The 14,737-nt window shown below is 58.7% G+C and overlaps 1 protein-coding gene across 1 annotated transcript; it reads left to right on the top strand.

Moving 5' to 3' along the window:
• The first annotated feature begins 5,272 nt into the window (after positions 1-5,272).
• On the top strand, positions 5,273-12,963 carry IGSF8 (immunoglobulin superfamily member 8). The gene is made up of 8 exons (XM_036344376.1): positions 5,273-5,393; positions 5,694-5,826; positions 8,941-9,318; positions 10,182-10,643; positions 10,982-11,389; positions 11,598-12,011; positions 12,350-12,483; positions 12,708-12,963. Exons 2-7 carry the CDS (start codon positions 5,775-5,777, stop codon positions 12,463-12,465), a joined length of 1,830 nt encoding a protein of 609 aa, XP_036200269.1. The 5' UTR covers positions 5,273-5,393; positions 5,694-5,774; the 3' UTR covers positions 12,466-12,483; positions 12,708-12,963.
• The last annotated feature ends 1,774 nt before the right edge of the window (positions 12,964-14,737 follow it).

Genomic DNA, 14,737 nt, shown 5'->3' with positions numbered 1-14,737 from the left:
GTGTGTTTGGGCGTATGATGTCTGCGTGTACCTTGGTGTGCGCCCGGGGCCCCAAGTGTGCAGCTGCCTGGGTGCATCGCTGTGTGAGTTGGTTGTCAGGGTGAAGGCAGGTTTTTGTTCTACCTCTATCTTGGCTTGAGCCTCGCAACAAGTCAGCAGAGAGAATGTCTCCTTTTGGGAGGGAGGGTGGGAAAATATAGCTCATCCTGGCAGTATGCGTCAAGGCTTTCTAAACAGAAACAAATCATAGGACATTCTTGTGTGGGATCCTTAGCTCCCACCGAGCTGGGGTTTAAAAGAAAGAGAGCTGCGTGCTATGTGTGTGTTCGTGGCATTTCTATTTGTCTAATGTGTGTGGGGGTGGGGTGGGGGGCCTGTTTCTTTGATGTGCTTGCCACTCTGTCTGTAAGGTGAGGTCTGTCAACAGTGGGGCGTGTGCCTGTGTGTGCGGGGCCCATGTCAGCCCTTAGGAAGCCGTGTAAGATGGGCTAGAACACAGGCTCCTCCACACTCAGACCATGCCAGGTCCACACAGTCCTGAACTTCTACACCCCCCGGCTTTCTCCCTCGAATAATAATAGCACGGACCTCAGCAGGTGCTGGTGAGGATTAAATGAGATCATGCTATGTGCCTGGCACGGGTCAGAGTACATTAATGGGCCTGTCTTTGAATGTGCCTCTCTGAGGGCCATGTCTCTGGGTTGTGACATCTCAGCCAGATAATAAACTCCCTTAGAGCAGGGCGTGGGTCTTTTTTAAAGAAGTATGTTATTTATTTTTTGTTGTTGTTAATCTTCACCCGAGGATATTTTTCCATTCATTGTTAGAAAGAGTGGAAGGGACTGGGAGAGACACGGTGAGAGAAGCACTGATGTGAGAGAGACACATGGATGGGTTGCCTCCCGCACACGCCCGGACCAGGGGCCTGCAACCAAGGTACATACTTTTGACCGGAATCAAACCTGGGACCCTTCAGTCTGAGGGCCGACGCCCTATCCACTGAGCCAAACCAGCTAGGGCAGGACATGGGTCTTAATTATCTTTAATAATACTCAGGACACTTCAGTGCCACCTGGGTGCCCTGTACATATGTCATCTTGTGGGGAAATGAACACATGTTCATGGGAACACAGGCTGGCCTGAGCCTCAGGGCGAGTCTGCCGCACTCTCGCTCACCCCGCCACAGGCATCAGCAAGATGCTGGGTGAGCTGTGTGGGTTTTTTACGGGCCAGACGGGGAGGGCCCAGGAGGGCTCTGCAGTCTACACCACACACCCCTCCCTGGCTCCATGTGGATGTCCCGTGTGTGTGTGTGTGCGTTGCTCTGCGTAGGCGACATCTTTCTGTTACCAAGCTCCTTTGTGTTATCCCGAGGACTTGGGCCTGTCAGTGTGTGTGACAAGCCTCCTGCCTGGGGCTTGCTCTCCTCCCCCAGTTTTCCAAGTTACATAAGCAGCGGAGGGGCTAGTCAGGCCTGGGCCGCGGGCTCCCCCTGCTGGCGGCCTCTGGAACTCACAGTCTGGAAGGAGCAACTGGAAAAAGCTGCATTCCCTGCTGGGTTTCATTCACCCGGACTGGAGACACCAGGCTTGCCCTCAATACCTCGTCGCCCTCAGCTCCTGCGTGTGCCCTCCTTGAGCGTTGGTTATTACTTAGTGTGGGATGTCTCCCTGGTACGACTGTATGTTCCCTGAGCGCAGGGACCATGCTGGACTTGTTTACCACGCATCTCCAGCGGCCAGTATGAGGCCTGTCCCCGGCAGTAGTTGTGAAATGAGGGAGTTTATAGGGTGGAGAAAATGGGGCGTGGAAGTGTGGGGCTTTGGGGACATGTCCCTCTGAGCTCCTCATACTGTAGCAGTGGGGATTGTAACCCGCCCCACCATTCTTTTGACATTGTTTCTGTAAATGCTGACTTGGACCGATATGTCGCTTGTAGATAAACAGCATCCTCTGTAATAAAAGGCTAATATGCAAATGGTCCCCTGACCGGGAGTTCAGGAGTTTGACTAGGAGTTTGCCCGTGGCTCCTCCCTCGGCCAGCCCCGCCCCCAATCGCCCCCCCTCCCCCACCTGATTGGGTCCAGCCTGCTGGACCCCACCCATGCACAAATTCATGCACCGGGCCTCTAGTGTTTGTATAAGAATCCTAGGAACTAACTGCAGAAGATACAGACTCTGACCTTCAGTCACCCCACTTCCGGGAGAGTTGTTGACCTTCAAACGTAGAACCAGGTTGACGAAGAGCCAGGATGACGCATGCCAGACCTCCCTTGACCAGTTTCTAGATCTTTATCGGGATGGACTGTGCTGAGAACTTTTCAACCCCCTCTCCTTGATTTTGTTGTTCGATTTTGCTTCTTCCTCCTTATAAAAACCTCTGCCTTCACCGAGGTGGGGAGATGGGCTTTGTGACAAGCGTCCCCCATTCCCTCAGGTGACCAGCACGTGAATGAAACCACGTTCCTTTGTCACCAGTATTTGTCTCACGAGTTTGTTTTTTGTGGTGGCAGGCAGCAGAACATGGGCCTCAGCTACAATACCTTGGTCGCTTAGAAGCTGTGTGGCCTTGCGCAAAATGCTTAACCTCTCTGATCCTCCGGCTTCTTATCTGTTAGATGACACCAACTGGTGAATATGCTATAAAGACTAGAAATAATATCTGTGATGAAAAAAAAGAAGCCACGTACTAAACCTGACAAGCTCAGGGGAGGCCAGCATGGCAGGCCCGACAAACTCAGGGACCAAGAGTAACCACGTCGGATGGTCTGGGCATAACAATTCCTAGCTAACCGTGGGTCAAGGTGGGTAGTCCCTCCGTAGGCCTGTAGCTTCCTTGACAAAGATCACCTTTGAACTTAACTGAGGCTATTGTCTTCTTGCCTCTATGATAACATACCTTTGGAATGTCTGGGTAACTTGCATCAGGACACAACCAATGCACCAGGGCAAAACCACAAATTCCCTCTTTGTTATTGTTATCTTGTTAATTGCTGACTGTTAACTATCCTGTACCCACCTATGTACAATAAGTATGTGTCTATCATTTTACTTTCTTATCCAATCCCAGAGTTTCCCCCACTTTACTTTCTCCCTAATCTATCACCAATGGATTTCATGTAACCCACTTATGTCTCCTCCTTTAATGATAATTTATAAAACTAGGTAAAAAACCGCCATTCTCTGGGGGCATTATCTCAATACATAGAGATTCTACTTCCCAGCAATAGTCCACAGTTTGGCTCAAATAAACTGATAAAAATTCTCTACAATTTCTTTAAAAAAAATTCTTGGCATTCCTTACGTCAACATAGCCAAAGGGCCTTATGGTGTTAGGCCTCCCGTGAATGCAATCTATGATGAGTGTTACAGAACAGTCCGTCCACCTGGCGCTAGCAAGGCCAAACATTAAACACCGAGAACTGCAGTGGACAAATATTGGCTATTTTTACTATGAATGGTGCCACCCAGGAGAACTGGAAGCTAACGCTCAGAAGCCCAAACTCCCTGACGGTGTGTAGGTTACAGATGATATAGGGCAAACTCACAAGACACCATGGGTTAGGGGTTCGGTGTCGTGCTGGGAGCTGGTTGACCAGAGGTCAGAGAAGGGTAATAAATAATTGTTTTAGGTTTTAAGGACAGTTCTGAGGTCGGCAGAACCTCTGTCTGGTTTCATGGGAAAGTAGCCAAGGAGTCATCCCTCTGTAGGGCTCAGGAGCTGAAACTTACCATAGGTCAAGATGTTATCTTTAGCCGGTGGAGGTCCAGACCTTGTGATCATTGGTCAGGTCTGAACTACTGTCTCCTGCTGCCTGGGGTGGGGGTGGAGGGTAGTTGCTGGTTATGGGGACGGGGTGGAGGCTGTCGAGCTCTCTCAGAGGGATATGAGATAGAGAGGTGAATTCTAGAGCTAAATTTTAAAGCTAAATTTAATCCAAGTCACAAGGACCCTGAGTTTCATGAGGAGGAGGAGGGCTGGCACCATCTCTCAAGCATCAGCAAAGCATTAAAGCCACTCCACTCCAGAATACAGGAAGTGGTTTTCCTCCCAGCACTTCCTGTGTCTTTTGGTTTTCACAGAGCTCAGCCCGGCCTGTGCATGAATTTAGGTGAAATGGGGAGACCAGGCTGTGCACGTGTCAGAGTGGGAGAAAATGGGACCCTGGGCCTGTCCAGGAAGCCTTGGGAGAGGGGGCTGGACCTCTGAGACCCCCTGGGGGATTCCAGCATTCTGCCTCAGAGTGTCTCTGGTTTGTCTCTGCATGTGGCACCAACTGAGCACCTCCTGAGCCAGGCACTGTACCAGGCTCGGGAACAGGAAGTCTAGGAAGGTCTGGTCTGGCCAATGCCACTTCCCCTCTCAGGGTTTGTTTCTCCTTCACTAGAGGGGGTGGGGGAAGCGTGGGGGCAGCGAGGGGTTTAGGGTGAAGATGCTAGGTGAGCTTCCTCAGCCTTGGCGTTGCAGATCTGACTTTCCTTCTCCCATTCTGTCCCCACCTTTCCTAGTGGGGAGGAGACAGACCCCCTAGGAAAGGGGCCTCTGGCATTCTCCCACCCACAGGGCAGGCCCCGCCCTTCCCAGTGCAGAGCAAGCAGAACTCCTCTCTCCTCATTGGAAATGAAGACTCCTTCACCCAAACCCCAGGCTCACCCTCCCCTTAAGTCTAGATTAAACCTCTGAGCAAGCAACTTCAATAATAATTCAAAAACCCCTTGCTATGGGCCAAGCACCTTATGTGCGTTATTTCAATTAATAGTCACAGAAACACTTTGGGGTGGATGCCAATTTGCCAACAAGAAAACTGGGATAAAAGGAGGTTAGGCAACCAGACCAGGGTCACCAGGAAGTGAAGGCGCCCACCCTCCTGATGCCACCCCGCGGTTGGCAAACTCGTCTCCAGCGCCCTTCGGCCCAGATCCCTCGCGTCCGGAACCCCCGAGTCCCGCCACGTCCCCAAAAGCGGGGTTTGCGGCGAGGCCTAGCGGCCCGGAGCCAAGAACCGGACTCAAGTGCGTGGCACAGTCGCCCCACCAGCCCCAGGGCGCCTGCACCCAGCTCGCCAGGGAAGTCTGGCAGGTGCGGGGTCGGAGGGCCCTGGGGTCTGCTGCGCGGAGGATGGGGGTTCGGCTGAGATCGGGTCGCCCGCGCGCCGGCGGGGGTGGGGGCGGGGGCGGGGTGGAGCCAGGCCAAGGTCGCCGAGGGGCTGGGAGGGGCGGGGCCACGGCCGAGGTGGGCGTGGCCTGGGCCCGGACCGTAGTGGGCGGGGCCAGAGTCGGGGTCAGGGCGGAGCTGAGGTCGAGGTTCAGGACCCTGGTGCTCGCGGAGCCCCGGACAGCGACCCGGTAGCGCCTGGGACTAACGTCACCGCGGAGCCCGGAACGGGGCCGAGGTCCAACATCGGGGGTCCGGGGGGAGCCTGGGTCAGGAGGGATCGAAGCGGGGCTGGGCACCAGGCCGGACACTGCTGGGTGGGGGGGGGCAGGGGGAGCGGGCCTGGAAGGCGGTAGCCTGGGGCCGGGCCAGGGGCGGAGCCGGGGCCGGGGCAGGGCTGGGCGGGAACGGTTTCCCGAGGCTTCGAGGAGGGAGGGCAGGCGGGGGAAGGCGGGGGGAGGAGGGAACTTGGCTGCGCCCTCTCGGCTCAGCTCCGCTCCGAGCACCCACGCTTCGCGGCTCTGCTTTGCGCCCCCAGCCCGGGCATGCGCCCCCCGAGCTCCTGGCCACCCAGAGCTCACGCCGCCCCCCGGAGCCACCCAAGAGCCGGCCGCGCAGGATGGGCGCCCCTGGTTCCACGCCGCCGCTGCCGCTGCTGCTGCTAATGCTGGGTAAGCCCGGCCCCTGCCCTCAGCCCCAGCCCCAGCCCCAGCCCCAGCCCCGCTCGGCAGGTGCCTGCCGCCTGGCGCCCAGCCCGGGCAGCCTTCCCAACATCTGGGAGCCCCTTGCATCCCACTTCTTCGTCAGGGGCGCCTCCAGACTCCCGGGATACTCGAACCCTAGGGTGGCTGCGCCTAAAAGCTGGGACTCCTCTCTGCCTCCCATTCTGCCCAGGCCCAGGCGGGTGCCCGCTGTGCGTGGGCAGTGTCTGCCCGGCTTCATAATTGCCCCTAGTTGGCGGGAGGCCCAGGGGCCGGCCCTGCCCATGATCTTTGAAGTAGGTCTCCCCTAATTGCCCTCCGAGGTTGCACCCTTCATCGTCTGAGGTTGGGCGTAGTTCCCTCACCTCCCACCTGGGCAGGGTCCCTCTTTGCCCCACTTCCCCTCGGGGATGACAGGCTCTGCAGCCTCCCACTGGTGGACACACGCAGTTAGTCCCAGCTTCCTGCCTCAGGAGAAGCCAGGCTCCATGGAGACCGGTGCGGGGATCTCCAAGCACCCCGTTTCTGTCTGCTGGGTGTCCATGGTGGGGTGCTCTGGGCCGCTGCTGCTGGATTGTTTATGACATGAACTGAGGGCTCCCTGTAGATGATCCCGGGAGGAGTATGGCATCAGGACAGGGAGACTGACGGCCTGTAGGGAGAGTTCAGGAGACTGAAGCCCTTGAAATAAGAGCGCAGTGTGGGGGTGACGGTGAGGGTGGGGGTGACGTTGGGGTGGGGGTGGGGGTGGGGTGGGGTGAGGGTCGGGGGAGTCTTGCCGCCAGGATTCGGAGCTGCCACGGTCCAGGCACAGGCTGACAGCACCCGCTGCCTTTCCTGGACCAGAGCTCCACAGTGGCACCACGCAGCCTCCCTCTCCTGCCCGCTCCCGGGCCCGTGGGAATAGAATGAGTCCTGGGTGGGAGGCAGGAGGATGTCACGGGCCCGTTGCCTAGCACTTGGCCCATTTTCCCCAGTGGGCAGAGGGGAGCTCCAGGGAGGTGCGCTGAGATGCGCAGAGAGGAAAGAGCCTGCCAGGCACTTACAGTCATTTCGAAGATGAGGGAAATGGATCACTTGCCCAGAGAACACACATCTAGTGAGTGTTGGGCCTAAGGTTTGAACCCAGGTCTGTCTGACTGCAAAGCAAGTCTCTGCTCCCTCTTCCCTCTCTGCTAACCCAGAGAAGGGGACCTGGCTGGGGTGAGACCTGGCTGGGGGCTGGTTCCCTAAGGCTGTGGGTGACTTTCCCATGGGCATCTCCAAGCATCAGCAGCGTGGAGCCAGGGAGGTGGGAGGGGGCCCTTCTGAGCAGAGTCTGCCTGGGGGCCAGGGAAGGTGGAGGCTAGGACAGGTGGACGCCAGGGAAGGTGCCAGGGAAGGTGTCAGCTCATCGCTCTTTGCCAGGACCCTGATGTAAAGCACCCCCAGGCAGGGCCCTCCTGAGTCGCACTGCGAGAGCGGAAGCTGTTAGCTCTCCCCAGCGTGGAAACTGAGGCCTGGGAAATGAAGGCCATAGAGCTGGGGTCAGGAATGGGCTGAGTCCCACTCTGCTCCCGAAGCTTAGAGCTACCACAAGCTCTCCTGGTGACCCAGCCACGGGAAGGGTGGGAGCCAAAGGGAGTGCTTTGGGAGGAGCTGGAGGACGGAGTTTGACAGCGGACTCGGCCCCTGCCCTGTGAACAGGCCAGCAGCTGTGGGGATGCCCCTGGGAGGGACCGTCTGGCCGGTGAGGTCGTCCCTTTAGGCCTTGCTTGCCTGGAGCTCCCCATCTTCCTCTCTGGCTTTGTTCCTCTGCAGGGACGGGTGGAAACCATCCAAGGACAGTGGGATCTTGGCCAAGACTTCTGCCCTACCTTTCTCATGGGTCTGCCCCAGCCCTCCTTACCTGCTGCGGTTCCGTGATCTTACCTAGTGGGGCTAGGATGAGAGGAAAGGAGGAAGCTGAGCCCTCCAAGCCCCCAGGAGTATCTGCTGGGGCAGTGTGGGGCCTGGGGGGAGGGTTAGGGTAGCTCAGTTGGTTAGAGTGTGGTCCCGATAAGCCAAGGTTATGGGGTCTATCCCTGGTCAGGGCACATACAAGACTCAACCAATGAATGCGTAAAAAGGTGGGACAACAAATCGCTGTTTGTCTCTCTCAGTCTCTATCTCATTCTCTCTCCCCCTTCCTTTCTCTCTAAAATCAAAAAAGAAAAAGAAAAAGAAAGAGAATGTTTTGTCCTCTCCTAGGAGAGAAAAGTGGGAAGGGACAGCTGGGATTTCCTGTCTCTCTATGAAAAGGGAGCCATATATAAATGGATGCATATCATATGCAAATGAAGGCTTTTGTTAGGGAGTTGGAGGGGGGGTGGAATTGTGCATCAGCTGGACCAGCCTCTAAGATTGGCAGGCACTGGGGTGGGGGTGGGGAACTTCTGTCCCCAGAGGCCAGGGCAGAAGCTGGCCCTTGCCCCATAAGCCTCAGCTGCAGCCCTGTGGGGTGGGAGAAGCAGTGAGCTCATGGCACAGCTGGAGGGGGGTAGGAGGGGGGCGGGCATTGTGTGGTGAGAAATGACTGGGTCTGTGCCCTGTCCAGCTTGGGCCACTGGCTCCATTGTCTGGAGTCCCCTGGCCCAGGTGACATAGCTGAGCCAACCAGCCCTTCTGAGCAACAATTTGCCAGCTCCTCTCAAACAAAGGAGGGGGACATGTGGTCTCACCATCTCTTGGCTAGAGGCTCTGCTGACCAGGCCAGAGCAGGAGCCCCAGACGTGAGAGTGAGGGGGGCGGGCCAGCGGCGGGGATCAAGGTGGAACTGGAATCAGGAAGTGTTAAAACCGCGGGCAGATGTTCTCCACTCTGCCCATAGAGGCTCTGCTTCTGCCTCCAGAAATGGGGCATTTCTGGGCTCTGAGACAAGCCTGGCTGTGTCATCAGTTCCTTGCGGCCCAGGTGTCCTCTTTGCCTGTCCTCAGAACACAGCCCACCGGCTTACCGCCTTTCTCCTCGCTTCCTCTCCTTTCAGGGGCAGGGGCCAAGAATGGTGCTGGTAGTGGGGGGACACCTGGGGATCCAGGCCTTCCCAACTCCCCTTCTTTCCTACAGGAGCCGGGTGCTGTGCCCGGGAGGTGCTGGTCCCCGAGGGGCCGCTGTACCGCGTGGCTGGCACGGCCGTCTCTATCCCCTGCAACGTCACTGGCTATGAGGGCCCCGCCCGGCAGGACTTCGAGTGGTTCCTGTACAGGCCTGAGGCCCCAGAGGCTGCACTGGGCATCGTTAGTACCAGGGATACCCGGTTCTCCTACGCTGTCTTCGGGCCCCGGGTGGCAGCCGGCGAGGTGCAGGTGCAGCGTGTGCGGGACAACGCCGCGGTGCTCCACATCGCGCGCCTGCAGGCCCAGGACGCCGGTGTGTATGAGTGCTACACGCCCTCCACGGACGCCCGCTACCTGGGCAGCTACAGCGGCAAGGTGGAGCTGAGAGGTACTGGCCCGGGGGGGGGGGGGGGGCAGAAAGAAAGGCAGAAAGTCAGGGCTGGGAGGAACTTGTCAGATCACCCCTTAGGCTTTGCAGCTGAGGAGCCTGAGGACCAAAGAGGTTAAGTGAGCCCTGGCTGGTTTGGCTCAGTGGATAGAGCATCGGCCTGCGGACCGAAAGGTCCCAGGTTCGATTCTGGTCAAGGGCACGTGCCTGGGTTGTGGGCTCGATCCCCAGTGGGGGACTTGCGGGAGGCAGCCGATCCATGATTCTCGCTTATCATGGATGTTTCTGTCTCTCTCTCTCCCTCTTCCTTCCTCTCTGAAATCAATTAAAAAATATATTTTTTTAAAAAAAGAGGTTAAGTGACTTGCACAAAACCACCCAACCTGTCAGTGGCTGCCCTCCCAGTCCACGGCTCCTTTTCCATTGCGCTGCCTCCTGGGACAGGGGAAGCATCCTGACAATGTCCGATCCCTTCTCCATGCCCGTCAGAGTGAATCTACTCCATTCCTGGCGCTTCTAGATTCCAGATCTGGAGGAGTGGGGTAGGAGGAGTAAGGCCATGTGACATTCTCGCGCTCTTAAGATTCTTTGTCTTCTGAGAAGGAAGACAGAGCCACTTCTCTGAGTATTTCAAACAGGGGTCAGTCCCAAACATAAGGGTGAGTAGGCAGTAGGCTGGTTCTGATATTCAGCGAGTGTTTATTGAGCGCCTGTTGTGTGCTTGGCACCACTGAGCTACAGAAGAAACCAGACACCATGAAATCTTCGCCCTCTAGGAGCGCACAGTCTAAAGGGGTTGCAGGTAGGAAACAGTGACGAGGGCTGCCAGCCCCAGCCCTCCTTCACTCTGCTGTTCTCTCCAGTTCTTCCAGATGTGCTGCAGGTGTCTGCGGCCACCCTCGGGCCCCGAGGCCGGCAGGCTCCCACTTCTCCCTCTCGCCTGATGGTGCACGAGGGGCAGGAGCTGGCTCTGGGCTGTCTGGCGCGGACGAGCACGCAGCAGCACACGCACCTGGCGGTGTCCTTCGGCCGAGCGGTGCCCGAGGCACCCGTGGGGCGAGCGACTCTGCAGGAAGTGGTGGGACTTCGGCCTGACCTGGCCGTGGAGGCCGGCGCTCCCTATGCCGAGCGGCTGGCTGCCGGGGAGCTGCGGCTGGGCAAGGAGGGGGCTGAGCGGTACCGCATGGTGCTGGGGGGCGCCCAGGCCGAGGACGCCGGCACCTACCACTGCACGGCCGCCGAGTGGATTCAGGACCCCGACGGCAGCTGGGCCCAGATCGCGGAGAAGAGGGCGGTCCTGGCCCACGTGGACGTGCAGACCCTGTGTGAGGGCAGGGGCTGGGAGCTGGAGTATCTCGGGGGCTGGCTCCGCGGGCACTGGGGACACTAGATGGTCCTTGTCTGGCCAGGGAGCCCACCTTCCCTAGAGTGAGCAGTGCTGTGAGCATCACTTCCCTCTGTACCCAGGATGGCTTTTCTGTGCTTAGAGTGGGAGTGGAGACAGGAGGGCTCTGGCTGAGGGGTGAGTCAGGCCCCTGGGCGGGGAGATGGTCATACTCCAGGAGAGTCAGATGGGTGGCCTCGAAGGGAACGACAGCTGGTGAGGCAGGTGCCCTGTGCCCCTCCGGCCTCCGTGACGCCTCTTCCCCCTCCTGTGTTTCAGCCAGCCAGCTAGCCGTGGCAGTGGGGCCTGGTGAACGTCGGATTGGCCCCGGGGAGCCCTTGGAACTGCTGTGCAACGTGTCCGGGGCGCTGCCCCCACCAGGCCATCATGCGACGTACTCTGTGGGCTGGGAGATGGCGCCTGCAGGGGCACCTGGGCCTGGCCGCCTGGTGGCCCAGTTGGACACAGAGGGTGTGGGCAGCCTGGGCTCTGGCTACGACGGCCGGCACATTGCCATGGAGAAGGTGGCATCCAGAACCTACCGGCTACGGATGGAGGCTGCCCAGCCTGGCGACTCGGGCACCTACCGCTGCCTCGCCAAGGCCTATGTCCGAGGGTCTGGGGTCCGGCTTCGTGAAGCAGCCAGTGCCCGCTCCCGGCCCCTCCCCGTGCACGTGCGAGAGGAAGGTAAGAGGGGCGAGTTGGGCTTGTAGATCCCTTTTCCTTCTGTTCCCAGGCCTCTCTCCCTTCCTCAGCTGCCTCCAGGCCTTAGTCTCACACTCCTCCTGTAAGATTGTGGGGACACCTTGAATTCCCTGGGGTGTTGCTTGGACAGCGGTCCTGGCCGCATGCCCCCGACCCTTGACCCTCTGCTGCCCTGGTCTCTATTGTGCAGGCGTGGTGCTGGAGGCGGTGGCGTGGCTGGCAGGAGGCGCGGTGTACCGCGGGGAGACGGCCTCCCTGCTCTGCAACATCTCCGTGCGCGGTGGCCCCGCAGGGCTGCGGCTGGCCACCAGCTGGTGGGTGGAGCGACCCGAGGACCCGGAGCTGAGCTCCGCCCCTGCCCAGCTGGTGGGTGGCATGGGCCAGGATGGTGTGGCAAAGCTGGGGGTCCGACCCGGAGGAGGCCCTGTGAGTGTGGAGCTGGTGGGGCCCCGGAGCCATCGGCTGAGACTGCACAGCTTGGGGCCCGAGGACGAAGGCATATACCACTGCACCCCCAGCGCCTGGGTGCAGCATGCCGACTACAGCTGGTACCAGGTGGGCAGTGCCCGATCGGGGCCTGTCACAGTCTACCCCTACCTGCATGGTGAGTGCCTCCCTCCCCACCTCCTGACTCCCCGCCTCCCTCCAGCCCCACGCTCTCATTCCTCCCTTTCCATCTGACCCTCCTACCACTCTCCCCTCTTCTCCCCACATCACCTCACGGAGAGCCCTGAAAATCCAGCTCTCCGCCCCCAGGGCCCATCTGCCCAGAGTCCTCGGTGGTGGAGGTTGCTGAGTGCAGAGAGGGCAGGGGGTGGGCTGGGAGGGCTGGCTGTGATTGGGGAGGAGGTGCAGACAGCTTGATAAAGAAGGTGCTGGGACTTCAGGGAGACTGTGTGGGGGGCAGCGGCACTCCAAGCTGAGCCATTCTCTCTCACCCAGCCCGGGACACCCTGCTCATGCCCCTGCTGGTGGGGGCAGCGGTTGCCCTAGTCACCGGCGCCGCCATCCTTAGCACCATCACCTGCTGCTTCATGAAGAGGCTGCGAAAACGATGAGCCCTGGCCCCGGCCCAGGTGAGGGAAAGAAGCCCGGCCGTGCCTTCTCAAGCCCTGTTAGGAGCTGCTTGCTCCTTGCCCCCCCCCCCCCCGCCTCCCCCCTACCCCCCCACCCCCCACCCCGGCTTCCCCGAGGAGGAGCCAGCTCACAGTTCTCTGCAGGACCCTGTGAATTCACGGGGTGAGGGCTGGGAGGGAGCCCCCCCAGGGCCCTCCTTAGCCACTCCACACTTTCTCTGCAGGTCTCACAGGTGTTGACTGTCTTCCAGCCCAGCTCCAAGCCCACCTCTGGTTGCCCGGATACCCTCTCCCTCTGTCTGCTCTTTAATTTATTGGACCTACCCCCACTCGCAGTGGGGGGCCTGGCCTCCACTCCCCACTCCTGCCTCCCGATTCCTCCCTCTGGCTTTGTGTTCCGTATCTCACACCCAGCCTGCAGGGAGGCCTTCCCCATCCTGGTTAGTTTTTCTAAGATGTGAATAAACTGGTTTTATAAAATCCAGGCGTGGCGTGTCTTCCCTGCATCGCGCTGTGAGAGGCTGGGGGTGGCAGGGAGGTTGCCGGGGGCTGACAGCCTATTCTGGGTGACCCAGGTCTCCTCCCACCACAGACACCATCTGGCCTCCGTGGGCTGTGCCGCCCACCCAGGAAGGGACACCTGGGTCCCATCTGCTGCCAATTCCTCCTGGGACTCCTACTCAGGGAGGGAAGCACAGAGAGGGGAGGGGCCCCTCGGTTGTAGGGGCCAGTGCCCCGTCTGAGCTCTGAGCTCCGGGCAGCGCCTGCACTCTCATTCTGCTGGTCCCGCTGGTCCCACTGGTCCTGGACCTGACCCCTCCCACGGGCCCTGGGGCCTCAGCACGTTTCCTGGGATCTTCATTATTCTGTGACAGCAGCAGAATAGAAGCCCCAGGCTCAGCCGGTGTGGCTCAGTGGTTGAGCGTCAACCTATGAACCAGGAGGTCGGTTCGATTCCTGGTCAGGGCACATGCCCTGGTTGTGGGCTCAATCCCCAGTGTGGGGTGTGCAGGAGGCAGCCGGTCAATGATTCTCTCATCATTGTTTCTATCCCTCTCCCTTCCTCTCAGAAATCAATAAAAAAAGAAGAAGAAGCCCCAGAACACAGCCCTGCTTGGGCGGTGGGTACACAGCAGCCAGGGCAGGCCTGTGTGTCCATAGCCCCGCACCAACCCGCCCCATAGCCTGCAGGCACCCCAGGCCTTACCTCACCCTCTGCCGAAGGGATCTTTAATCTTAGGATTCTTGCTACACTGCACCGTAAGGGCACAGTCTACTCTTTCTTTTTTTTAAATCATTACATATGTATATAATTTTCTTTCAGTCTCCCATTTCAGTTATTTAAACATTTATTGAGCATTACTAGTTTGCTAAGTGCTGTTCTTACAGATGGGGAAACTGAGGCCGGGAGAAGGGATGTGACTTACCCAGAGTTATAGAACTCATCAGTGACAGTGTCGGGACTAGACGTAGGTCTCCCGACTCCTTGCACTGTACCCAGCGGTGCCGAGTGGCGAGGACCGGTATGGTGGTCTCAGTGCCTCCCATCCCGCCCCAGTGTCTCTGCCCATTCAATTGCAATGGATTAACTACCGTGTGAGTGTGTGTGTGGACAGACAGCCCTGCCTCCCGCACAGACTCCAGCTTTCTCATGGAATTAAGCCCATCCTGCATCCCCACATTTGTTCTTCAGGTGACGCTAGGCTTCCAGGATCTCATCTGTGATTGATGCTGGCTCAGGTGGCCCTGTGACCTGCGGCGAAGACATCCTTTCTGAGTGGACCTGAACTGGTATGGACTCCCGGGACCCACATGTCTGCTTCCAGGAGGCACAGGGCCTCGGCCTCCCAGCCTGGACTGGAGCAGACTGTGGTTCCCCGAGACTTTTAGTGAGGGACAGGAGAGGGGTGTGGCCAGTGTCAGAGGCATGCCTGCTGGGGCACACGCTTTCCTCTCAGGAGGCCAGCCTCAGGTCCCCGGGAACTCTGCTTCTCCACTTGGCCATTGCTCTCCCCTCACCATCCCGGGGGGCTGCCCTTGGAGACTGGGATGAACCAGGAAGGGTAGATGTGGAATGGGAATGGCCCTGCGGGGGCTCCCATCCCAGCTGGGCAGACCGCAGGCCACAGACACAGCCAGATATTGGATGTCTCACTTCTCTGACCTTTTCTCCCACATTTAATCCCACAAGGATGTATCTGGTGTGTTCGTTGTAGCATCTTCGCTGCAAGCATTTTTGCCTGAAACATTTTCA

Source organism: Myotis myotis, unplaced genomic scaffold, assembly GCF_014108235.1.
Source record: "Myotis myotis isolate mMyoMyo1 unplaced genomic scaffold, mMyoMyo1.p scaffold_m19_p_18, whole genome shotgun sequence".
NCBI classification, from domain to species: Eukaryota; Metazoa; Chordata; class Mammalia; order Chiroptera; family Vespertilionidae; genus Myotis; species Myotis myotis.
Note: the sequence above shows the minus strand (reverse complement) of the source record. Positions and strands in the feature narration are given on the sequence as shown.